This window comes from Ambystoma mexicanum, chromosome 1q, assembly GCF_040938575.1.
Source record: "Ambystoma mexicanum isolate Mex_15411 chromosome 1q, UKY_AmexF1_1, whole genome shotgun sequence".
NCBI classification, from domain to species: Eukaryota; Metazoa; Chordata; class Amphibia; order Caudata; family Ambystomatidae; genus Ambystoma; species Ambystoma mexicanum.
Window position 1 is genome coordinate 860,984,324 of NC_090922.1, and position 26,950 is coordinate 861,011,273.

General features: G+C 41.1%; 1 protein-coding gene across 4 annotated transcripts in view; it reads right to left on the reverse strand.

Annotated features, from left to right (window-relative positions):
* Nucleotides 1-4,274: 4,274 nt before the first annotated feature.
* The window catches only part of LHX9 (LIM homeobox 9), an 86,770-nt gene continuing 64,094 nt past the window's right edge, over nucleotides 4,275-26,950 (reverse strand). For 3 of the 4 annotated variants that reach the window (XM_069641510.1, XM_069641508.1, XM_069641507.1), the window contains 2 exons: nucleotides 18,993-19,189; nucleotides 6,067-17,533 (listed from right to left, as the gene is read on the reverse strand). In XM_069641510.1, the coding sequence (XP_069497611.1) occupies nucleotides 17,270-17,533; nucleotides 18,993-19,189 (461 nt within the window). In that variant the 3' untranslated portion in view covers nucleotides 6,067-17,269. Of the gene's footprint in view, nucleotides 5,591-6,066; nucleotides 17,534-18,992; nucleotides 19,190-26,950 lie in introns of those variants that run through there. The other variant, XM_069641509.1, reaches the window with a different exon arrangement.

The window sequence follows — 26,950 nt, forward strand, 5'->3', positions numbered from 1 at the left end:
CCAGGATCCACTTAAGGGGAGCAGGTAATTAATTCCAGAGACAAATAGACTGAAAAGACAAAGAACATTCTCTGCTGTGAGGAGGCGAGAAGAAAGTAGTCCGAGGCAAATTTGCAGATGAAGACCAAAGGATTTAGCAAAGTCTCTAGTTCAGAGACTGAAAAAAAGGGCTGGATGAATGAAGCATCTGCAAGAGAAGGCATACCTTGACAACAGAAACCTGTTCACGGTAGTGTCCCAGAGAGCCAGATCAAAATGCCGTTAACCACATATGTGGGTTTCAGAAAGGCAACAGCTTCTCTGGCCTTGGGACCTTCATTTTGAGTATGAAATGGCACATTGATGCATCTAAATCTCACTACAGCCCTGGAAATGGCAGGTGCCATTTCTCATGTAAAAACAAAAACACCATCATCTACAATGGCAGCCTTGGAGATGGGGAAGGAAACTACACAGAGTCCCTAGTCCATTGAGCTGCTGTGCAGGAGGGTAGGGGCAAGTGGAATGGCAGTTTATGTCCAGGACTCCTGCAGCGCAGAAGTGTCGGTGGCAGACATTATGGGGAGATGTGGGGTGGGGTCTACCGGATAGTCCCAGAATGCAAGAGAGGATATGGCTGGAGCTCATGTGACTCAGAATGTGGGCCATTGACAGTCAGTAATGCTAACCTTTCAAGCTCTTTGATTGGCTGTAGTACACTGCCTCAGTAGTAATTCTGTGAATGGAGAAATGCATAGTTGGGATGTCATTTAGGGGTAGCCAGGGGTAGCAGATGCTACAGTGGTTTTCCCTTGGTACCCCTGGCACTGCCATTGAGACCCCTGCCCTTCACACTTAGATGCCAGGAAGTGGTTTACCATTCAGTGAAAAGGCATTACACTATTGGCCTGAAATAAATAACATTTTGCTTTACAGTATAATTGTGTGGGGTCCCATTCTTTTCAAAATTATAACTGCTTATTTAGTGGGATTCGCCACCACAGGATTGTGAGATTTATGAATTGCCATAAGGAATGTACACATTTTCCACAACAGCACATGCGCTGGCATCTTCATTGTAGTCTAGGGAACTGTATTTGTATACTTTCAATGTGTATGTGTGTCTGTTTGATTGTGTTTGTGTGTGTGAGAGAGATCTGTGTTTGTAGTTTGCTTAAGTGTGAATTTTTGTACATTTCATCGTTTACCCTCTGTTTCAACACTGTGTAGAAAGGGATGGCGATAGCACAGTGAGTTAGGTGCTTGCTGCTTGTAATTTAATTATTCCTGCCGCCATCACAGGTTTGAATCCAAGCGGAGGCGACAATGTTGATACATTGAGTAACATTATTTGAATAAAATGAATGTGTTATTTACAGCACAAATAAATTGAAAGATTATGATAGTAAGTGTTGCATAGAAAAGAAGAGAATAAATCATGATTGTTTTACCAAACACTTTTCGATAATGACTGCTTTTATCTTTTCAGGTTGTTTTAGAATGTGGTTGTGTGCTTTGCAAATCCACTTAATTGAACACAGACAACTGGATCTGCTTATGAAACAAAACAATGCAGACATCTTAATATATTGGTGAAAAACTAAAGACAGGGTGGTCCATGGGAGATTGGGAAACAATGACACCTACGCTCAAATCCTGGCTTCCCTACTCAACCAAAGTGTGTGATCCACAGAGAATCAGTTTCCCTCATAGGGTTTTATGTTCCTTAAATGCTCACAATGAGATCATCTACAAGCGAATCAGTTCAGTTTTTCAACCTACAAGTAGAAAAATGTACCTCTAACATGCGCCACAGTAACATCCCTCACTTGCTCCAACTCCACACTCAGGTCATTTCAGGCGCTTTGCTTCATTCTTGATTACATAGCTCTCTGTCTTCAATCTGCCACGGCTAGGGGGCATGGCTGTCCCAGTGGCCCGAGGCTGTGCCAGGGAATATGAGCCCATTCTTGCCACATGATGGAAACTGCTGAGTATATGAGACTGCACCTTACCTATGACCATACCTGGCATTTCAGGCTTTACCTGGCATAAAATGACAGTACATGGATGTTGAGGCTGCACTTGGCATATGATATTAGCACTCTGACGTGTGTGGATGTATCTTGCACATGATAGTGTTCATTCAAGGTGTATGAGGCTTAGCCTACCCTAATAAGGCAGTACGTTAGTATGTGATACTGCACATAACATATTACATGGGTGCCAGGGCATGTGAGTCTGCATTTGTCATATTATGGCTTTGCCTGTCAAATGAGGGTATAACTGGCATGAAATTGCAGTAATGTCTTTATGAAGCTGTTTTGGAATAAGAAGGGAGTGCTACTGGGCTATTGGGGTTCTGCTGCGTGTACTCCGTGTATATCATGTTTGCAACTAGGACAAACTAAAGCAGCACCATAGTTATTTTATTTATTGGAAACTATACTACCCTTTTATCTGTTTTATTACTATTTGTCATTTTATTAATCTTCTTTTTAGAGTAGGTATTTTTGTTTACATTTGTGATGTCAAGCAAGCCTATGGTCATAGGATATCTCGTACCATGATGTCATCAAAGTCAAAGGGCATGTCATAGAAACATTCTGTGATGTCATCAAGTGTGTGATGTCACTTCCATTCTCCCTGGAATTTTGGTTAATTGAAATCCCTATGCATGTATAGTCCATGTGTGCAGGAAGTAATTGAGATCCAGGAAAAGAATAAAAACAAAACCAATATTACACTTAAGGAAATGTCAATTTACTGGTAAATAATGCCAGACCAGTAGGTGCTTATGTATCCAGAATCCATTAATGTCTCTGGGGTCAATTTTTTTGACCACTAAAGATTGTGGAATAATTAGGCACGGAATCTTGAATAAGCTGAGTGCCCTGATGTAATAGCCACCAATCACCCAATGAAGAAGTTGGCACTGGAGCTATTTTTCCATAATTGCATTTTTAATAAAAACGTCTAATGGAAATTTGAATTTGAATTCTTGTATGAAGTTTGTTTTTGCCTATTCAGGATCAATAGTTATTATTTGGCCCATGACCAGACCACGTGAATCAAATCCAGAGAATGATCTGTGTGATGATCTTTTGGTGTTTTGCATGACTGATAGATATATTCACCTATGATTGTGATTAAACAATAATGAAATCTAAAAATTGCACATTGCATGACCAGATACTCTGCGGAATTATTTCTTCCATAACTCCCCCTGAAGTCTTTTAATTATGTGAGCGATCTTTGATATTCTGTTGGCATGGCCCCCAAGAGCCCGGTTGCCAAAAGTGCCAAAAGCTACTGACGCATGCGGGTTCATGGAACACTCCTTGATCAATACTGGGCTTTCCAATCCTAGATTTCGATCCGCAAAGTGGCCTTGCGAAGAACGCTATGAAAACATCAATCCAATTAAATAAAAGTCAGTAAATGTAAATGTTGTGTGGAAAGGCCATTTGAAGCCTAACATTATTATGAGCATGTTTCTTATATTATACCAGGAAACATTTATTTTGGGAGCGGTCACAAAATTTCACAGACTGGCCTACGAAGCCATAATCCCTAAAACAACTCCTCTATGGATCGTCATAGCAAATACAGGATAGGCCTGGACTGTGTACGCTTGGCCACAAGCCCCCGTAAGTGTGCTCATTTCCCCGCAGTGTTTTTGAACAACCGTTCCATTGAGGTTAAAGTGAGCTGTGATTACAGGTCATTTACAGTGTATAACGTTGATTTGCAGAGGATTGAAGCAAAGCAGCAAAATAATTTCTGGTTAAGTCTTTTGGGGATCTGTGACACATCTAACCCCTCTCAGTCAAAATACACAAGGGAAATAATCGCCCACTACAGAGTGCAGATTCCACTTACTCTTTCTGTGATGAACTTGTGGAAGTACAGTTTTAATCCACTAGTGGTGTGTAGGAGTAGGACATCGCTTCTTTCATAGCTAGGCAGAAAACAAGGCATACTTGCAACTACTTCAGATAATGAAATGACGTGCCACATGACATAATACTAGACATATTAGCGGCTCTCTGATCTTTAGCCTTAGTCTTACGTCATCAGCTCTGTATTGATTAGTAATACAGTTCTGTGAACCGTGAAATCATAAACTGCACAGGTGCAAATCAGTACCAAATTACCCAAGGTATAAAACTGGAAATAAGAGGCACATTTCAAATCACAGGTGCCTAACATCAGTCGCTTAACATTTGAAAATGTGTGCCTTGTTTATTATTTGGCATTCAAACATAGAAATAATTTAACAACATTAAACATACTGAAAATCCATGTCAGTTCGATATTTAATGATCTGCATTAGTATTCATAAATCTTACATAGTTTACATTTGGTGATTTCTATATAATAAAATGTCTACATTACTGGCAAGTTTTAAATGTTTACACCCTTAACATGTGCTTTGGACATATAGCTAAACAGCAATATATGGTTTGTCTAAAAAAAAAAAGCATTCAACAAAATGTTAGTGTTTAAACCCGAATTATAAAAGAATTGATACTCTTAGTAGCAACTATCGCAAATGAGCAAATTAGTTCACTGTACAATAATAACATATAATTTTCTCAGAATACTTATTTTTCTCTGTTTTCCATAGATGTGCTTATTGCATAGTGTGTGGCATGTGAGCTGATCAATGTCCATTAACGTGTATGTTGTGATACTTTCTAAATTATATTATAGGGTTTACAAGCATGCTTTCCCATAGTGTGATCCTGATCCTGTAAATGTTCATTGGAAGGATTCAATTGTACAATGTGCAACTAAGCCATAGATTCATTTTATGTGTTTGCCATATTTACATATCAGTACATTTTAAATGTATTTTGCTGTTGTTTACAGCAAATCCACAAAATAGCATGAGTGGCATGCTAACTGCAAGGACCAGTGTGTTGTTCACAAGGTTCACACAACTTTATTACGTAAAATCATCATGTGTTTATTCGTAAAAACAGTTCATTTTACACAAAACATCAAGGGTATTTCATCATACGGAAATGCACACGATAGATGACAGGTGTAAAAGTGCATGCAAACTTTTCTTCTGTTGAAAAAAGAAACAGGCAAAACAGTATTTCAATTATTGGTTTAGGTCCCTCTCTGATATGACAAAAAGATTTTGGCTGAAGTTACAATGGGTGTCACCCACACGTGTTTGCAAGCAGATGCAATGAAAGTATTTTGTTATTTTTACAAGTGTGTTCAACTGGGAAAATGTCATTTATTTATGTGTGCTTCTTTAGAAGAAGGGTTAGTTAAATTAATGCCAGGTTGCTCTGGGTTTTACATAGTGTCCTTTTTTTGGAGAAAATGTCTGGTAACACACAAGTTCAATTTCCATTTCAATTAATCAGATACCAGAAGTAACTTTGCTTGTTAACATTCAGGAAATGCCATTTTGAGTCTTATTTTCTAATTTTTGGCTCAATAGATATAAAAATGTATAATTAGCATGACCTAATAATGTCTTTGTCTTCACTGCAGTGGATTTCCGATCAAACTTTCCCCTTCTTTTAATACTTTAGGGAATTTTCAAACGTCGGGATGTGTGGCTGTAATGACCCAAGATTTGTTCTCCCTGAAAGAAATCATAGTGACAATTTATTAAACTACAGAGCAACCTGGCTTTTAGGGGTCTGCAATTTCTATGTCTTCATCTAAGCCCTGTACATCTACTGTTAATTAATTATTCTATTGATATTCAATCTTAAGGTTATTTGTCATGCAATTAATTTATTTGCCGATTGTCTCTATTTTAGGGGCTGCAATAGCAAAAGAAATGGGACACTGATTTTAAAATTTTTTCATAAAGGTGAAAAATATAAAGATAAACTGCATTAAATAAAATGAAACATTGATAATAAATCTATATACGTATTATACATGTATGCATACAAACATCTACAACTGTATGTAGCTATATGTATGCATATGCACACAGGTATGTAGATACATACTTCATTCGCATGGTTATGTTCATTAGCATTCACTCACATTCTTGTAATCATTCCAACAAAAGAGGCATTTGAGCAATAAATACCAGGATAAAGGAAATTTCCTTCAAATCAAAATGGTTTATTCACACAAATTGAGTAGGATATGTCACAATTGTTTGGTCCATAAATAGGGGAAATAGATTCTATACAATGCATTTCAATAAACAAAGAAACAATTGGACAAATTTGCTAGACCACTTACAGTACTCTAAACACAAAGCTCAATATATACGTTTATGGAGTTTATCCATGGTATTTGAAAGAGTGCGCTGCTTCTTTCTATCACATGTTTTGTCCCCTCTAACAGAATACACCATAAAAAAGATTGTTCTTTCAGAAATAAGAGGTAAAACAGTACAAAACTATTGAGGTGTCAAAAAGAGCATCAAACAATTAAGTTAACAAATAACACATAAATCCTGATTTTCACAAACTTACTCCCAAGTTGTATCATAAGGCACATAGTAGAACTGAGTCATATTTAAATAGTCTACTTAATAAAGTAGGTTCATAATACTGTATTGTTCTTCTCAAAGAACAACATTTTCAGTCTGAAGAGTCTTTACCTGTAAAAGTGTTTTCAGGGGATATCAGCCTTAATAGGTTTGCTCTGCTCTGGATAGTGGTCAATGTCCATTTCTAACAAAAAAGAGGCTAAGTTGAGAGACTAACTAAATAAGCGCACAAAAACCTGCCCTTGCGCTTTTAGTTTTAGCACACATAGTATGTTCTTTATTAGGTTTCTTATGTATGTTAAGTGTCTAGGTCCCCTGAGCAAAAGTTGTAACAATGAACTTTAATGTAGGATCTGCTCTGCCTACGTGCAATGTGTACAGTGCTTCTCGATCATGGGGGCGCTCGAGGGGGCGGTCACGTGCCGGACATTATCGCCTCAACTCAGATGAATAGGAAAAAGACAGACTTCAACTACAACGGAGTCCATTCAGCACAATCATTGTAATGGCACAGGGGCTTTGTTTATTTTGTGTGCCATGCTGGAAGAATTCATTTAGAATACCAAGTAGGGCCCTAGCTGATAAAGCACTCTTTTACCGACTCCCCTCCAATATTCCAGACATGTGTGAAGTGTCTGAGAGGACAGCATACATTAATCTGCAATGATCTATACAAAATAATCGTGATGGCATTATCTGGGTAAATGCAGTCAAATAATACAAATGGACATTCACCACTGTCCAGATCGTTCATGTAGTAAATTAAATAAATACAATTTAGAAACAAAGAAATGTGTTTTATCGGCATCCACTAGGCATTTGAGTTTGAGTGAGTATTAACTGCCAGATGGTATGACATATTTCATATTACTTTAAAATTCTCTGTCACTTAGTGGTTTGTGACCTGCTCTTGCTTTGGCTTCTGGGACATAAAATGGCGACTAATCAACATATGGATGTTGCACCCTCCTAAACTGTTGCTTTTTGTGCTGTGTGATTTTCAATGTTCGCTGGCACTGTCAATGGGAAAACATATGCAACCTAAAATACTAATCCTAACATGTCACATTTGCTTTCATGGTGGAAACCTTTAATTCTTTCATTGCTTAGGCCTGCAAAATGTATAATGTTTTAGTCTTTAGCTATCAATCTGATTTTTTATTTTATTATTTTCTTGTGATGTAACTTCTACACATTGGTCTTACAAGTTCACCCTAAAAAGAAAAACCTCATTATTATGTGTATGATGTCATCACTACTCGTGTTCGCTTGCAGCCCTCTCTCTGTCTTTTCCTCTCTCTCTTGAATGTGTAAATCATCAACTTATAGGTAGCATACAGTATGCATATATCACTTGTAACATTACTTAGGCTTGTCCAGCCTTGGGATTGATTATTAAATCCGTTTTTCTGCATTTTTTTGCACCATTTCTTTAGGGGCCGGGCTAAGGGAACATATATTATTATATGAATGATTTGTAGGGTAGTGAGTGGGGTGTGTAGAGAGGTGGGGAACATGTAGGAGGGGGGCTTGCCCCGAAACAAAATGCCACAAAAGATGCAGTGAAATGGCCACCGCAATGAAATGTCCCCGTCCCATTATATATTGAGTCACCATTGGACGTTTTCACATCACTTTGAATATAACATTTGTGAATATAAAATTTGAGCAAGGGAACGGCAAAGAAGAAGCTATTTAAGATGATCGTGTGGGCAGCGATGGGATGTGCTGCTGAACTGGACGAGCGGTCCTCGCAACACCAGCCCTGACCTGATCTCAGGGCATATTGGAATCCCGCCCGCTTACATGATAGAAGATTTTGGAAGAAGCTTTTTTGATATTGTTACTTCGGTTTTGGTCATTCTTCTCAATGCATTTCTGAATTTAGCTCTGCTGGGCTTGCCCGTCCTCCAGACTAACCTTTCAAATCTACTGAAATTATTGAGGCTCCTGTCTCTGGCCACAGCCAATTGAATAATCTGAAGACACTGGAAGGGAAATGCTTCTGACCTTGATTCTGAATGGATGGATGTTCTGGTTCAAGTTGCTGCTTTTGAACAATGTATCCAGAAGGGGATGCTCAAACACAAGAGCTCTCCAAGTTTGGGACAATTTTATGCAATTGGTTTAATATTACCTTTTGGAGTTTGAGGGCCTGATTGGATGTTAAATCTGATGTTTTTCAAATGTGCTGTTTCAATGCAGTTTTGGTTTTTCATGTTTAATTCTACAAACTGAATAAAAAGAGACTCGCAAAAAAACCAATCGTCCTCTCTGAATTGGCTGAATGCTCTAAGGGTCTACTCCTTGACGCATACCACCCTTATAACAGGAGCTGCGCGTTTGCACTGGGGATCTTGGCGCAGAGGTAAAGAAACGCTTCCCAAACTATAGGCCTCGGTATATTTCTGCTAGTTGCTTCATAAACACGACATCGGCCTTTATTGTTAATAGCTTGAAACAAGGAAACATAAATGTGCATTTTGAACAACTCGCACATTGTTTTCGTTGAGATTTCTTTTAAGAAGGAAAAAAAAGGGTGTTGTGCAGGGAAAATGCGGTGTTAGAGATATTTTGTGCCAAAATGTGTTTCCACTGTTTCCTGGTTTTCTTACATTCTGCTATGCAGTGGGTGCATTTTGTAAAACAGTTTTATAAATGTATTCATGAACTTTGTGATACCATATTAAACCACTAGCCTGAAGTCGCGCCGCCAAGAAGCAGACATGAAATTATTGAACTATAATTCAAATTATAGCTTTAATTTATTCTTCATATTACAATGTGTATCATGGCATGAATAAATATACGGCTTTTTCAAAGAGGAAAATAAATATAGAAATCATTAAGTTGAAGACTGTGCTCTTTGTATTTTTGACTGTAGTTTGCATTAAATTGAATAAAGAGAACTAGTTAATATTTTTTTATTCCGTAGAATATTTTAAGGAATACTTTTTTTTTTTCATTTTCAAAATGATGTTTTAAATTATACTGTGCCGAGGTACTGCTCTTGTAATATCCAACTAATGGTGAACAGCTAATTGCATGGCATTTTTGTTCTGTTTACCGTTAAGCATTAGCATTCTGATTGGACAAACGAGATCTGTTATGGTGAAGGACTGGGCTGTACCGGCTCGAACGGTGCTGCTTGCCTGAAGTAATAGCCTTGGGCTGGCGGGCAGTTACCAGCCAGCGCGGCCCTCCACCTCGGGCTAATTTGCCGTTAGAATGGGGTGCCAAGGGGAATCTTTAAAGGGAAAAAAAGGCCACTGGAGGCCAGGGTCTGTATTTGCCTTAAAAGGAGAAACCACAATGAAGACTATTGAGAAGGCAGCAATGGGAAAGGCAGCTGGACCCTATTCCATTTCCATGACAGTGGCCATGAATGAGCGGGACACTATGGGGCAGGAGCCAGTAAGGAGCAGCGGCTGCATTATGTAGGACGAATGTGAAAGCAGAAGTGGGCAGTGGGTGGGACAAGGAGGTTGAGTACAAGCAGTCAATAGCCTACACAGAATTCTGGTATATATATATTGACTGAAAAACTTTAGTTAAGGTGGTCAGATCTAAAGCAACAAAACCCTTGAAATTTAGTCGATGTGGTCAATATCTTAACTCAGCATCCCCCCCACCACCCTTGTTGACCCACAGGCTCTAATGATGTGTTATGTTACAGAGCATTCGCCAAAACGCTTTACATAGAACACATATACATACAATAACACCCAGCTAGAGTTGGTACTCATTTATCAAACTCGGAAGGATGAAAGGCTGGGTCGGCCTTGCAGGGATTCAAACCTGCAACCTGCATATCACACACAGATCACAGCAGCATGCACTCAACCCACTAAGCTATCTTCCCAGCCTAGAATTGTGTTTGACATTGTGAATCCCATCTGTTAGTATGTGCTGATGGGCTTTGCAACTGAGAGGGTGGTGAGTTAAGATGACCATCACTTCCCACATCCACTGAATTGCAAGTGTTTTGTTGCATTAAATCCGATCACCTTAACAGTCCTTTCACTAAAGTGTTTTCAGTGAATTTCCAAGGGTTTTGTTATACCATAGTTTACTTAAGGGCCATTAGCCATGGTCTTCGGCCATGGCCACTGTACATGTTGCACCAATAGTTTTATTTAGGACCCACCAGATATGGCCTTCCACCCTGGCCAGTGAGCATGCCTTCAGCCATGCCCACTGTACAGTTTAAAACACTAGATTTCTTTCAAGCTCACTAGGCATGGCCTTTAGCCACTGCACTTGTTATGATGTATGCCAAGTCATTTATAACGTGCCTGTACACAAGTGCTATGTTTTTTGGGGCCAACTAACCATGCCCTTCGGCCGTGGACACTGTACATATTGCACCAATAGGTTTCCTTGGGGCCTACTAGCCATGGCCTTCGACCATGGTCACTGTTGCACATGTTGCACCAGTGGCCACGGTCATTCATGTTCCAGCTATAGGTTTCCTTGGGGCCCACTAACCATGGCCTTCGACCATGGTCACTGTTGCACATGTTGCACCAGTGGCCACGGTCATTCATGTTCCAGCTATAGGTTTCCTTGGGGGCCACTAACCATGGTCTTGGGCCATGGCCAGTGAGAACAGCCTTTGGCCGTGCCCACTTTATATTTTAAAACACTAGGTTTCTTTCAAGCCCAGTAGTCACGAGCTTTGGCCGTGGCCGTTGTACATGTTGCACCAATAGTTTGCTTTGGGGCCCACTAGCCGGGGCCACTGCCATAATGACCCATTTCCTCCTGCCTAGTAGATGTGATCACAACAGATGTCCCCTGCATTTATTTATTTGAATCAGTTTCCATTCCCCTGATAATTACCACAGTAATCTCGTGGTAATTACACGCCAATTACAGTGATAATACTCGAAAACTAAAAAGTTCTAACAGACGCTCCCCATGTACCTCCTTCCTTTTCTCTCGGTCCCCTCCACCCACCTCAGTTGATTTCTACCTCCATGACCCCCTGCCTTTTCTCCCTTTCTCTCTTTGCTTCATTTGAGACATTTTCATTTCTGAGTGTGTCTTCCGTTATTACTGCAGTAATCTTGTGTGATTCCCCCGATAATGCGAAAATGTCCAAACTGTAACTGGCTCCCCAAACTACCCCCAACTGCCCAATTTCACATGATATCTTCGTCCCCCTCCCCACCTCTAGCCTGATACAATGTCAACCCTTTTCCTCCTCCAAATAGCTTTTTTTGCACTCTCTGTTTTTGTATTCCTTTCGCTATTGATGCAGTAATCGGTCACATCAAGCAAAAATAAAATGGCGGCTTTTCTTTCTGAAAAGTCTGCTGCAAAGCAACATGGGAGATACAGCAATCATTTTGGATGAATGGGGCACCCCTTCCCTGACAAATATTTTTTAAACAACTGGATGTAATAACCCTAAACCTGTCCCAGAAATCAAGTCTATGCTTCAAGCACAAGTTGTTCCTTAATTGGTCCAATTCCCTACAGCGTTTTTTGAGCTTTCGCGTGATAAAATGTGGACTTTTTCTCTATGGGAAAATTAATAGGAGTAGGCCGAAAACAGCATTTTAAAAACGTTTTGTAATACTTTGTCATTTTTAACCAATTTTTCCCCTTCTGGGGGGGGAGGGGCCTGACAAAGGTTATCGTTGAAAAACATCAGCCAAATCTGCCATGCAAAAAAGGTCACTGCTCCGCCCAAACCCGAGTTTGGGCGGAAAGCTGGAGATTTACCCGCAGCTTTGAGCTTGAGGTAAATCTCCAGCTTTCTGCCCATTTTTGGCGCTATTACTGCCAGCGGTAATAGCTCCAAAAAGCCCCATAGGGTCCTATAGACTCTAAATAAATGGGGAATTACAGGGCCACCGCAACTCGGGATCCGGTACAAATTACGCTGGACCGAATTGCGGTAACGCTTATAGTGTTGGCTGTATCTGGGCACAATTACTGCCGGGATACCGCCAAGGCCCTAATGAGGCCCCTTGTCTTTGTTCCAACAAACAAAGCTTGGGGCACAGATGAGCCATGGAATATGAATGGGCCTTGAGGTATGAATGGGCCTTGCACAGGGATAGCTTTAATGTTGGGATGGAACTTAAAGTAGGGATGGGTCTCGATGCGAACATTGGCCTCTTGAAAGGGGTGGGCCTCTGCACAGGGATCTTCCATGAGTAGTCATTGGATTTGAGACATGGATGGGCAGCAGGGAAGGGATGTGTATTAGGGCATTGTAATGGCTATCATAACAAAGTCCCTAATGCATACAGCATTGCACTTAATTCTTAATGGACTGTGCTATTTAAATATATGTTACATACAAAAACAACTCTGAAGAAAAATGTTGACTTTTTAAAATTCGTAAAGAGGCCTCATACATATATATATATATAGAATATTGACTGCGGTTTCAGTGCATAATCTACATTTATGCACCAGTTCAGATGTAACCCGCACAGGAGGTCACTGGAATCTCAGGCTATATAGTCGATGTGACTATGTACCTCAACTGCAGTTCATATCTCTCATGTGTATAGTCCTCAAAAGTGATATCTTCTTAACATCGTCCGCTAGTTAGGCAGTCATAATCAATGAGTGACGTGTGTAAGCAACGCAAGAAGAGGCATACATTTATATTTAATGCAAGGTTCTTAACCTTAGAAACACTGACTAATAATACTGTCAAAATCACAGTGATGACCATGAAACCTAAACTTTATTAAGGTGATTGACAGAGGCTAGTACAGCAATAGGACCTTATAGGGGCATATTTAGAAACGCACTGGCAAAATGTAATTTCTCTTCATGTTATTGTATTGCTTCTAGCATGAACCAAGCTCGAAAGCAGTAGAGTACTTAGGGGAGTGCAAGCATTGGGATTGGCCCTTTACAGTAGTGCAATACTGTTGGGGAAGGGAGGGCAGGATGTCAGATCAGATATTGTTGAAAGAGTCGAATTTGTTGTGTTTTGTGGAACTAACGGATTGGTGAATCCTTCGAGGTGTGTCATGTTGAGGGATGCAGTTCCAGGGGAAATAGGCGAGAGCGGGGCAGGAAGTGACGCAGGAAGGGAGGGACAGAGTTAACTTATACGCAGGAGAATAAAGACGTGTTAGCAGTTGCTCCGTCTCTGCATGCCATTCGCGCCCGGCGCGATCAGTGTGAATGGTCGGCGCTTCCCTTGGAGTAGCGGGCCAACAAGGTGCATGTCGTCCAGCCTAAATGTATCCCATCTGTATTCTACACGTATGCCTTTGCATACATTACAAATGTTTCTAATTCACACATGAATTATGTGAGTTAATCACGCATGCACGTCATAATTGGCGTATCTGCATGTATGCAATCTGTACAAAAAAAGAGCGTGTGTGTACGTAGCTAACAGAATATCCTGAGTAGGAAAGGGCACGTGTACATTTTCACCATGCACTTATGAAACGAAAGTGGATCTTTTTGAGGCGATAAGTAGTGAAGTAATCCATTTTACTGTGCTCATATGTGCACAGGTATAAATTCTGCCTCATGCTGGGGTGAACCTTCTATTTAAGTCCCTTGGCAGCAGCAGAGCTCCAGTAAATGTCCACTATCCAAAACTCCATCCACAATTGTCTTGCTCTTAATCAGGCCTAATCCTCCAACCAATGATGCAGGAAAATATCCCAATACAGCAGCAGTGACAGGATACAGCTGATGCTCCTGTACACATTGCTGTAGGCCTCACATAGCTGCGCGCTTCACATTGCTCTAGGCCTCACTTGGCTGCACGCTTCACAGTACTCTAGGCCTCACATGGCTGCATGCTTCAAATTGTGACGATAGTTCCTGGTATTGGTGTTGTTGGACATGTAGCGTAGACATTTCCTGCGTGAGTCTACAAGTAAGGCTTTCTATGGCTCCCATCCGCTCTGAATCTTTGCAGCTTACCTTGCAGAATTTGTCAATCAGTTCCTAGGCAATTTTAACTGTTTCTGATCTTATCTTTTTTGATTGTTGCTGAAGTTTCCTCTGAACTTGCGACCTAGTTTCTTGTAAATTATACCATGATTACAAGGTCCAGTACTCTGACACTTTCTGGGACCTGGTCCGCACTGTAGAAAACTTGATAATATTAAGATAAAGGAAAATTGGTGGGTGAAACTGTCTCTGTGGTGGTGAAATTCATCAAATTCCCTCCATAGGAAAAAGGGAGTCTTTGGATAATAGGGATTATCAACAAAGACAACTTAGCCACATAAACCTCAGCAAGCCTTTTGGAAATGTGTTTGACTAGTGAACTGAATGGAACAACAGTGGGCAGCGTATGTCCTTATAGTGGAGGAAGGCAGCAAAAAGTGAATTGGAATTTAAGAATAACTAAGAGGTCCACCTGTAACACATGTTAACGTCAAATGCATGTTTGGATTTAATGAAATCTTGCACGGCCAAGGAATGTGAAAATGTGGGAGCGAGAGATAAGAGCAAAGGTGCTCAAATGGAGACATGCACCTAACGCGAAAGGTGGTACTGAAAGAAAAACAGGTGTATTAGCCATGGTGTGCCAAATTCTGTTGAGCTCATGTCCATGGGATCCCAGCCATACCACTATGATCAGACCCCCTAACTTCAAGAGTATTCATGAGTACAGTCATGCATTGGCAGCAATGTACCACACTGGGAAGCACTGTTTTAGATGAGCCCTTGCGGTGGTCTAACAACTGTGACCTAGGTGCTCTCTGAAGGGACCAACGGTTCTTAAGGAGTATGCGCATCAGCATTGCTGTGGCCCAGCATACACACTGGAAGTATGCCTCAGGCTTTAACATGGAGGTCCACTGCACACAATAAATTGCCCGACTTGAAGTTGCTGCAAGTGCATCACAAAATACCTTGTGCAAGTTCGGGCCAAGCATGCGTGACGTAATGAAGCCCACTGCAGACAGCCTTATAAGGACCATCTCAAGATTCATGCTGAAAAGTAATGGCAAGATACTGAAACTCATAACATATCAGACTAAGTCTGTACTCAATATCGTGGAATATTTTATATTCCTTATTTAACTTCTAGTGATCTACTTTTTAGTAATATCCTTATGGTGTATTAGTGTGGGTGAGAGAGAAAGAGCGAGAGAGAGAGGAACAGCAAATGCACCAACACGTAGTAGAATATTACATTTATTATCAGCTAGATTTTATTGGTATAGCTTGTAAATTGCAATGTATTCTCTTTATTTTTTCCTTACCTTTTTTGTCTTTGAACTGGCTGTGTATCTGCCCCTTGGCTGCATAGTGCCAGCAGCCTTATATTGGTGCTTACCAAACTAATGCAACTTGACTAATGTATTCAGATCATTGCAAGGGACATTTTATGGACCATGCTTCTGCTTGTGAAGCACCTCTACTCATTACTAAGTGAGAATTAATGAAATAATCACATGGTTGCACGTATGTTTGTGCCAGGATATTCCTAAAAGTCAATTCTGGTCTGGCCAGACTGTTTAAAAACCTTGTCTGAATAACATTTCATTGGGATCAATTTATTGATGATGATGTGTGTAGTGTTAGAGGTCCTCTGAACTCTGACTGTAATCATCTTTCAGTGACAATGCACAGATGCAAAGACCTTAATAATACAATAAGGTGTACTCCAGCAGAGTTCAGAGGAACTGAGGTTCTTGAATGTTGATTAGTAATACAATATTAAATCAGAAAGCGTAACCTGCTAATCGTAAGAGGAGAGAAGGGAGACAAAGCAATAATCAATTGGTGGCTAGTTGAACTTGACAAGTAAATGTACATAAAGCAAGCCTGAACACCATTCTGAGAGAGAAAAAATAGAGCATTTAAAAGCAGGAACATGTTAACCCCAATTCATAACAAAAGGTTATCCCGGACACGCTTTTCTTTTTCTTTTATACAAAAGTAAAAAAAATAAAGAATATATTAGAACTATGTTTGCTCATATGTAAAACAGAAAATGTCTGATACAATCGTATGGGACATCCAAAGCAATTCAGAATAGCAATGACTAGACATCACTAAATACATTTCCTAAACATCTTATTAAATTATATTTTGCTTATTTCCATGTTCTCTGAAAAAATATATTTTATAGAAAATATATATCTGCAAGCCAAGACCATGCCTAAATTAAGGCTTTTTTCCATTACAAAATAAATACTATTAATGATTGAATTAAAAATAATTGAAATCACTTTAGTCGGTAGAAAAGAAATAGTCAAATACAAATTGAGATTTGTTCTGCATCTGGTCTGCCTGATAACAAGCGCCCTCCTCTGTGAATTTACAAACGTTAAGAGCCAATGTACCTAGTTTGTGATTGTGCTGAAAGCACCATATTTTCTTTCCAATATTTTCATAGAGCAATAAATTACAGATAACTCCAATACATTCATAATTGTTCGTAATATTAAAAGTGAAAGAGCAAATTGTTAGATGAGGATTAAATATCTTAATCAGTTTATGAGTAATAGTTCAATTTGTCATTGCAAAATATTATTTTAGAAATGTATTGTTAACATGGAGTTAAACTTAATTTTTCAAAACTCTGGAAATAAGGAACATACAATTTTAAGAGGCACTTAGTAGGATGAATCTTGTAGATCGACAACCAGTTTTTTGATTCAGTATTTCATTAGATTATTGGATCAAAAATTATCTTGAAACACTTCATAGACAATATGTGGTTGTTTAGAGTATAGACATTTTACTTGCAAACTCCTTTGCCAAGTGGCTGCAGATGCTACAAACCCAGCTGATTCCGAAATAGGTTGAGGTGGAAAAATGTTAATTATTATTAGAATAGAAAAAGGTCAGTTAGAAAAGATTCGTTAAGGTAGTTTGTGAGGGGCTCGCAGATTCATGGCTGTCCAAATGAGAGTTCACTGGCGTCACTACAGTGATAGTGGGATTGGTCAAGTCTGTTAAAGTGGTTGCAGTGCCGGGTGGAGGAGGAGAGAGAGCGCCGCTGTCTGCTGAGGCCGGGGGCGGAAGTGACGTACCATCAGCTTTATCAACACCCCCATTCTCCTGTCGCAAAAGATTTCTTCTGAATTTGGCTCTTGCGTTTTGGAACCAAACCTGCAAACCAATCCCAATTTGTGATTTCTTTACCAATGTTTTGTTTGGATATAAACTTGGCAAATCATTTCAGTAACACTACAGTGCCATTGCTAGTTGGTTTGTTTCACTACATTTACGGCTAACCAATTAATAATTCATTAGAGACCTAGGGGTGTTGACTCTGCACAAGAAGCCTTCAAAGATTACATTACAGAAAGGAAAGAAATACTATCATCTCAAATTCTCAGAACCATTCCTTAAACTGGTTGAACAAGGTGGCAATATTGGAATAAGTATCATTTTTTATTTGCCCCACTAGGAAGTCAGATACTTTTAAATTATTCAAAATCTAGTTCTGATAACATACAATCCCATAAAACACATTTTAAATATTTCGACCTTTTAGTTCGAAATATTTCTAGAGGTGTAATTTGATAACTCATAGAATGAACAGGTTCATTGATGTTTGAAGCATGAGTTATCAAAATGCCTTCTTTGGAAGCATTAAATAGAATGTCTGTTTCAGATGTCCACCTTGTTTACCTGATTCTAATGAGTCAGAGTTGGCAAGCGCCCCCATGTCAATGGTGACACCTACAGCCAATGCTGGCTATTTAGCTCTTAACATTTTGCATGCTGGGACTTGGAGATCCATGCTTAGAATGGGCAAAGCTAAACTACAAGTAACAGGATGTAAAGTAGAGCTGGCTAAAATGTAAGAACTGGTTGAAGACTGCCAACATGACATGAGCCCACTTTACCTTACAAAGATGTACTTTGTTAGCCTACACTCTCTGAAATTACTATGTTACAAGGAACACTAATGAGTTGGAATGAATCCTGGGCCAATCAACAATATGACACAATGTCACGCTAGTTAGTAGGCATTGCATTTTAGGCTTCAAATTGGCCATTCCTTTCACAAATGTACAAAGGTTACTTACATTCAGTGCATGATCAAAACAGACTGTATGCATCACAACACTCACAACACACTAAATACCCAGCTATGCGCTGCCCGTTGCATGTCCTTTGATCAATTATAACCAATGAGGACTAGATTAGGATTTGCAGAGTATTAAACCTGATAATCATGACCCCAAATACACACACCGCACAGAATACCTTCTAACTGTACACCATAATGTGACAGTGTCTCGTGTCAGAGAAAATTCATTGTGACATGTTTGTATATTTCCTTCTTACTTTCAAAATGCATAGTGCATAATATATTTAGCCTTAAATTCATGACTGCCTCTTGCTTTTAAAATAAATCTTCCCTGACTGGAGATCTTGAACATGGCAATCAAGTCCTACTGGCCGGCCTAAGAAGTTTTACTATACAGCAGACACATGCATGTATACTCTGTGCCCTTTTTTATTACACCTCCCTGCCAAGTCTACACTAGTCCACTAGACAGGGGCACTCCTCAGAATAGTTAAGGATAAGTCAGAGAAAAGGCTGGGGGATGCTCACCTGCAGAACTCGCTTTGTTAGGCCTGTTTTCTGGGCCAGCTGTTTCAGATCTTTTGCGTCGGGATTGTGGTTGATGGCAAAGTAAGACTTCATGGTGCGGAGCTGGTGGTGCTTGAATGAGGTGCGCATGCGTTTCGTCTTCTGGGAGGGAGGGTAGGACTGGTCTCTGTCGAGGTCAGTGTCATTCTCATTACAACCTGCAACAAGAGCACAACAATCATGTATGTACAGAGAAATGCCGCACATGTCTTTCCTTCTCAAATCAAGGTTTTCAGCAGTAACAATACACAGGAAACATGGACTTCAACAAGACTGCCTTTCCTGATAACACATCTCATGGGTCATGGACCACTTTTTTCTTACAGTTTCCTGAAGTAGTTTGTTACATGTAGATATGTAGGTAATCAGGTATCAACAACAAGCAGTGGTCAAAGAAAATAAAAAGAAGTAGTGGAACTATGTTCCCTGCTGGCCTGCCCCGCTCCCCAAAAACCCCATTGCCAAGCCTCCTCCCACACGCAATGCAAACACCCAAGCAAATGCGCCTGCTGTTTAAGGGAAGGTTCAGTGCAGTGCACTGAAGTGCACGTTTCAACTGCTTCCTACACTTTCGTTTTAAAACTATAGCATTCTGCAATGGTTTCTTTTTAAAATAAAAGTATAGGAACAGTAAAACTTTATTTTTTTTAAAAGCAGAGGAGCACTGCTCCCAACTGCTCCTGTTCACAAGGAGGCCTCGAGTGATGTCATAGAAATCAAGAGCAAAGCAGGATCAATCCATGATATAACATGAACCCTGAAATGGAAGGCACCCCTTTTCGATCCCCACACAGCACGTCCGTCTGTTGTGTCTGGCCACCTCTGCATCTCGTTCTACCCCCAGCGCTGTCACCCTGGAGCAGCAGGGCAGGGGGATAGCCTTGGGAGCCCCTCCACAAGTCCCACATATAGCTGAAGCTGGTTTCCTGACACCCTTGTCCACTTGCCTCATCACTGTTATCTTGATCCCCTCAGCTACACAAAATACCCCCTCTCTTGCCTGCGTACCCCAATCCCAGTTTGTGTCCGTCTCACTAATAGAGAGGGAGCAGCATCCCGCGCAGTACCGTAACAGTGCAGCTTCCATGCTATGCGCTGCCCTGGCCTCGAGATCCGGAGGAGAGCTGTGCTCATCAGCAACTACCCCAATGACGGAGCTGCTGGCAGGTCCAGCACCATTGCCCTGTCAGCAGGAGCAGCAGCACACCTGACAGCAAGTCTTTGAAACCGATCTGGTCACTACTGGCAACCCCTGTTCCTTTGCATGGAGGTTATTGAATACGGGAGTGTCACTGCAGTTGACGCGGAGCATCGGGATCTCCTCTACTTACCTCGGGCCTAACAGGACATAAAAGAAGTGCAGGGTGGCAGTATGCAAAACTCGCCTTCCAGCATTTCCCTGCAGCCTTTGGACAGGCATCCCCTCCCCCACCGCACATTTTAATAGAAGCTGGGGATAAGTGCTTCGAAACTGCTGTGATATCAGAGTGGTGACGGCCAGGTTTATGCTTCTTGTTGTGGCTAAAGACTTCCAACAGAAGCCATGCACAACAATACAGCATTATTTGAAGATTCAGCCATACACTTTCTTTTGTGATTCTTTTTCTAAACTGAAGTGAGTAAAAGATGAGAAAATAATGATTGCTCACCTTGTCATTAATGTTACTTATCTTATGTGGTGTGGGTGTTTACAGTTTACAATCCATAGATATGACGTAATTCCCATGAATTGCAGATTCTGAAACCAGCAAATCACAAAGAAAACACTCAAACCGAGTGACAATACCTGTAGTAGTGGTAGCAGGGGCACCAGTAGAACAAGTAGATGCAATGATTGTGCCAGCGGTGGCAATAGCTGTGGTCACAGCACTTAAAGTGGTAATACTTGTAGGGCTAATACTTGCATTGCCAATTCTAATACTATTATTACTATTAGTACTAGTAACAGTACAGTGATAGTGTAGTAGTACAAGTAGAAGTAGTAATAGTAGTTTTAGTGGTAGCAGTAATATTTATTTATTTATTGGTCATTTGAATAGCACCTATACACTTAACAAGCGAGGGAGAGTAGATAAGCAACAGAGTTCACATTCTTAATAGGCATTGGCACATTCAGAATGGGAAAGTGCTATGTAACTTGGAGGTACAACATAGAACAAAAAGGAATACAAATTGATTACAACCTAGGACATAATTATTGTCCGTGCCTGACGGTCGTTTCAATAATGCAAGAGCTATACATAAAAGAGGAGAGGGGGTCAAGGAGGGGGTAGGGTAAGACAAACAAGGCAATGAGTCCATCATACCTGCCTGACACCATTTCCGATAGTGTTAAGTAGGAGTTGGGAGGTGGGGGGGGGGGCGTGGCAGGGCGAGGCACACTAGGCACAGAGAATGAAGTGACTGCAGATGTAAACAGGAAATAGAAAAGGGGGGACTGCAATGCACAGTCATGGCCAGTCTCTAGGAGGCCTAGTGGATGAGGAGGGCACAACTGCAGAGCAATAGGTGGGGTGCCAGGAAAGTATGCAAAAAGCCTCATGAGTGCAATGCATATAAAGGGTGCAAGATGTAAACAAAAGCATCCCCTCAAAAACGATTGTAAACAGCTCACAATGCAAAGCGGAATGGATGCAGTGATTCAAAAGGCACAAACCACCTAGATTCGAATTTAAACAGCTCAGAATGCAAAGCGGAATGGATGCAGTGATGCAAAAGGCACAAACCACCTAGACTCGAATTTAAACAGCTCAGAATGCAAAGCGGAATGGATGCAGTGATGCAAAAGGCACAAACCACCTAGACTCGAATTTAAACAGCTCAGAATGCAAAGCGGAATGGATGCAGTGATGCAAAAGGCACACCCACAAAGAAGTATTTTTTTTTTCTTTTTGTAAAAAGAACACAGGTGCAGTGTAATAAGTAGAGTAGGAAGAGGAGGTAGAGAGGCAGAGTGATAAGCCAAGAGTTAAGGTTCAGATTTCAGAGGAGGAGGAAAGTTCTGTCATCACTCACGTGATCCACTGGGGTATGAGGAGGTCCAGGAGCCAAGTTCATCTGGGAGCAGGGGGTACCAGGCAGCCGCCGTATTGTTTGGGCATGAATGGTTGGGGGGGGGGGCTCCCGGCTCGCCCAGGTCAGGAGAGGCCCAGACAGGCAACAGGTCTTTTACATTGGCCTTTGGGAGTGAGGCCGGCTGCGTCATCTGGCTCCAGTCCTGACGGCAACAATAGGCGCTTCCCAGCCAATAGCGCTGATCTGCACGAGCAGGCTGAGAAGCATAATTGGATATGGCAGGGCTGGTCGGGTGGCAGCCACGATGGGGTTGAGCTCCTGCTCTAAGGAGCCGCCTCAGGAGAATGAATGAAACAGCTGATTGCGGGCAGTGCGGCGGAGATGGAGGAGCCAGTCTGCACTGAAGCAGTTGTTGTAGTAATAGTACTAGTAGGAACTCTGGTAGTAATTGTAGAACTATCCATAATGATAGAAGTAGTTCCACATACAGAAGTATTAACACCAATAGGAACAACAGTACTATGTAGAAGTAGTATTACTGCTTATAGGAGTAATGGTACTGCAGGTTTAATTAATAGTTGTAAGCATTATGGCATGAATTGTATTACTGGTATTGGAATCAGTAATAATCAGTGGGAGCAGTATTAGAATTGATAATTGAATCAATAATAGTACCAGTAATTAAATGCTTTATAACTTTCTACTCATTTCAAATTTTTAGTTCATGTGTATTTTTTCTCATGTGAGCTGTTTTTGTTTATTTCTACTCTTATCTTTTAATTGCTGATTCTGACTAATGATGTTTAATTATTTTGATTTGGTTTCTCTTTTAAGATTTGTTTTACTATTCAAATTAAAGATAATCTGATTGACGGACTGCTAGTAGTAATTGCACTGTTAATTGTCATATTGGAGGCCTTCCTCTTTAGGGGAACCATCTCATTTTACAGAAATGGACAGCCGCCACACACTTGTTGTTCCTGTAAGGCAGGCAGTCACAACATCTACAAGTGCCAATTATTCACAATTGCCCAAAGAATCCATGTTTGCTGGACGAATCCATCAAACATGAAAACAATCACCCGCAGACCAAGCTTGACATACCTAGTCAGCCAATTAAGGTGTACCTTTGCTAGACATTCCACTAAAATGTGCTGATCCCACTAGCTGGTACCACTAGTAGCCAGCTCAACCTTTTACTGGACCAGTTCAGAGTGGTGGCTGGTGACTTTTTGATTGGAGGGAAGTAAATATTTACCACAAATATGCGAGAACAACTGAGCGTAGTGAGGGGTCCCGAACCAACCAAGGGGGATTCTGGTGGGGGAGTTATTCCACTGAGAAAGTGTTTTCATAATGGGTTAAAATTGTTCTTTTAATAGCACACTTTTCGTCAAACTCATGAAAATTCAATAGATGTAAGTCACCAACAGGGCAGAGGAGCATCGCCAACTTGTTTTCATGATGCTTTTCCCCACACTATATGCTAGTATAAAAATCATGTTCACACTGCACTTGCATGCTGGCTGCCAGTATTCCCATGAAAGAACATACTCATGTGTGCTTTGCACATAATTGCAATCGTGATACTATAGTGAAACGTGATCCAGCTGGCTCTGCCAATATATGACATCTTCTGCAACCCTTGGTGGGGAAACATCCCCTTTTTGGATGGCGAGTCCTCTACGATTCATTAAGTGTTTAAAAGCAAGGTGCATAATGGGGCAGATTCTTACAGAATCTGCACACATACAGGGCAAGGTGCACTGCCCCCATCGATGGTCAATAGCCCAGAGACTCTGATTGTTAAGGAAACTTGCAACTAGCTGGGGGAGGGGGGGCGGGCACATTGCCCACTGCCTGACCTCCTGGGAATACATTAGTAATGGGTGGGTGCTCCTCGTGAATGTATTCATTGGTTGAGATCACCCACGTGGGTGTGGGCTGTGACCAGCCTTTCACTGACGTCATGCCCCAGCCACATTTAGAGTGACGTGCAATAAAGAGCCTGCCACTCTAAAGACATGTTGATCTGTTTGGGAGCTCATTCAAAGCACTGCCCGTACAGCATTGCACTTTTCCGTGCGCCATCCGACCAGGGATCACAATTGCACCAGGGATCACAAGTGCAGGGGAAAGAGGTGCATGACGGGCACACTTCAATGTTCATCGATTTAAGGGTTGCATTGCTTCTCTCAAGCTCCCTCCCAGCCCAGGGCCTGCACCTGTGTGCCCGGATTTTAAGGAGTATGGTCGTCCTTTTTGCATAGGAATGCATAATAGCTCAGCAGTTAAGCAGGGATGCATCGGCGACAAGCCAATGCATTTGCAGTTCGCAATTCCATGTTTGGAAATCAGGGCCATGCATTGTCAGTCTTTTATGTGCATCCATGTATTGCACATGCAAACACACAGAAAGGTTTTGAGAATCATGCTAAATATGTCTGCGACCTATATAACATGTTACATGCTTACTTTTCATTTAAATACATCTGTCTGTAGCATTGTCCTGTGTTACAGTTACAGATAATAGCTGCAGCGAGCACATTCATGTTCTGCGCTGTTAAAAAGTCACATGATGTAAGTGCATTTCCTGCAACACTGCAGGACATATTGGCTTGGAAAGGGTTTCTCAGATGAAGAGCCCAAGACATTAGGCTCCTTTCTGCTGGCCTTCTATTGCAATTCCCCATTCATTACATAATGTATATTGTTAGCTTGACAATTGATGTGTTTTGATGTTGAGGAAGCATCTGGGAACAGGACAATTCTTAGTGTATTCAAAATTGCTCCAAGCTTGGCATAGACTTGTGCAATGTTCGTTTTAGGTGACAGGGTGTAAAACATTATTTCTTTGGGTATTTTATAAGTGGTAAATGTGTTTCTATATTTTGGCTATACTAATCTCACATTGAAATATTTCAGCATTCATTGTTTTTTTTCTAACCAAAAATTAACAGCAGTGTTAATTGGCCCACCAGTTATTCGAATCTCAATGGCAGCTTCACAACTTAAATGGAAGCCGAAATAATATTTCATTTAAGCAATAAGCCATCTCTTGGATTTCCTCTTTCCTATCCAACAAAACCATGAGGGTTTTCTCTGTCACAGCCGCAGTCCCTCCTGCCCCTGTCACCTGCGGCATCCCACAAGGCTCTTGCGTTTCACCTACGACGTCTTCACTAAGCTCCTATTTGACCAGCTAGATGCCACTGGAATATCCTACACTAACTATGGAGACGATTCACAAATTTTTCTCCCCCTTAGTGGAACCTGTGTCTCCGACCTGCTAATACTACAATCCGTCTTTCAAACCATCTAAGCCTGTATAGCCTTACACCTCCTCTGCCTTAACGACAATTAGACGAAAATCCTTCTTATCGGTACTCACAGCACACTAAAGAAACATGATCCAGCATACAAATCTTTCCAGAACAAAGGCAACATCATCCCGGTCTCTAAATCTGTGAAGACCTTGGGTGCGCACCTAGACGCCACCCTGTCCCTAAACAGACAGGTTAACGCCATTGCCTCGTCAGCGGCACACACCTCCAAGCTGATTAACTCCTCTAGACCATTTCTCTATAACAACAGCTGTCTGACACTAGCCTGTGAACTCATTGGCTCCAAGCTCGACTACTGTAATGCCCTTTTTGCAGGATCACCCTCTCAGAACATCAAGAAACTACAGGTCATTCAAAACAATGCCATGAGAGTGGCACTGAACATCCCAACGCAAGACCACATCTCAGCCACAAAGAAGAATGCTCACTGGCTCCCAATCCAAGAAAGAATTTTTTCAAAACCTTGGCCATTACACACAAATGTCTGTCAGGCACGGCCCCCAATATCTTTCTCAAATGATAAAAAAGCACAATCAGCCAGGTCCATTTGCTCCTACTACTCCCACGACTCACCATCCATGCCTTCAAGTGAAAAAGATCCAGAGATCAGAGCTTCCCAGTCATCGCCTCTAAGAACTGGGACTCCTTACCACTATCACTAAGAACAGAACAATTTTATGGGATGATGATCTAAAAATTCTGTTAAGTAATATTTGTGTTGTAACCAGCGCCTTGATGCCTCCAGGATAAGTGTGCTTAATAAATACAATAAATAAATAAATAAATAAATAAATAAATAAATAAATAAGCACCCGGTTTGCGGGCTGAACCCAATGGTAATGCCTTGGGCCCAAGTTATAGGCCTGAACAAAGCGAGCGCCTTAACACTGGGCCTCAGCGCCATTACCTGCTGGTTTAGTCCCTAGAACATGTGCCTATTGCTATCAGCACCCCAAGGGTAAACTGTGGTGTGCTAAGAACCATTTATGAGAAAGAAAATGAGTCACTGCGAGCGGGCAATCTGTTTTTCTCAGAAATACTTATTCACTTAAAATGGCCGCCAAAGAAATGGAGGACGGGGCTCCATGCCAGGATCCTCTTCCTTTTCCGTGGCGGGCTTGGGCAGCCATGAGGTAAGAAGAGCCGTTCATTCACCAGGACCCAGTTTTGAAGCAACATGGTTGGGTAATGCACCCATCAACGTTCCAAATGACTATTTTTATTAAAAGTAGTAGTCGTATTACAATTATTAATTTTGCCGTTACTATTACAATGATTAATTGGTGGTCGTCAATTTAGTATTATTTTGTATTTGGGATTCTGTTGTTTACCCATTTGGACTTGTAGTGTCTGTCTATGGAACACCAGGAATGAAATATTGCTTGATACTGCTGTCAAATCAAACGTTATCCCCGCCCATTCATTTGGGAGCATCGCAAGCGTTCGGCAGATGTAACTTTAAGCAGTGACTGCTGAATGGCTTTCCTGGTGATGGGCTACAACCAGCCGCTGGGCCCCTTGAACACCAATAATTGTTAACGATTTACATAAATGAATTGT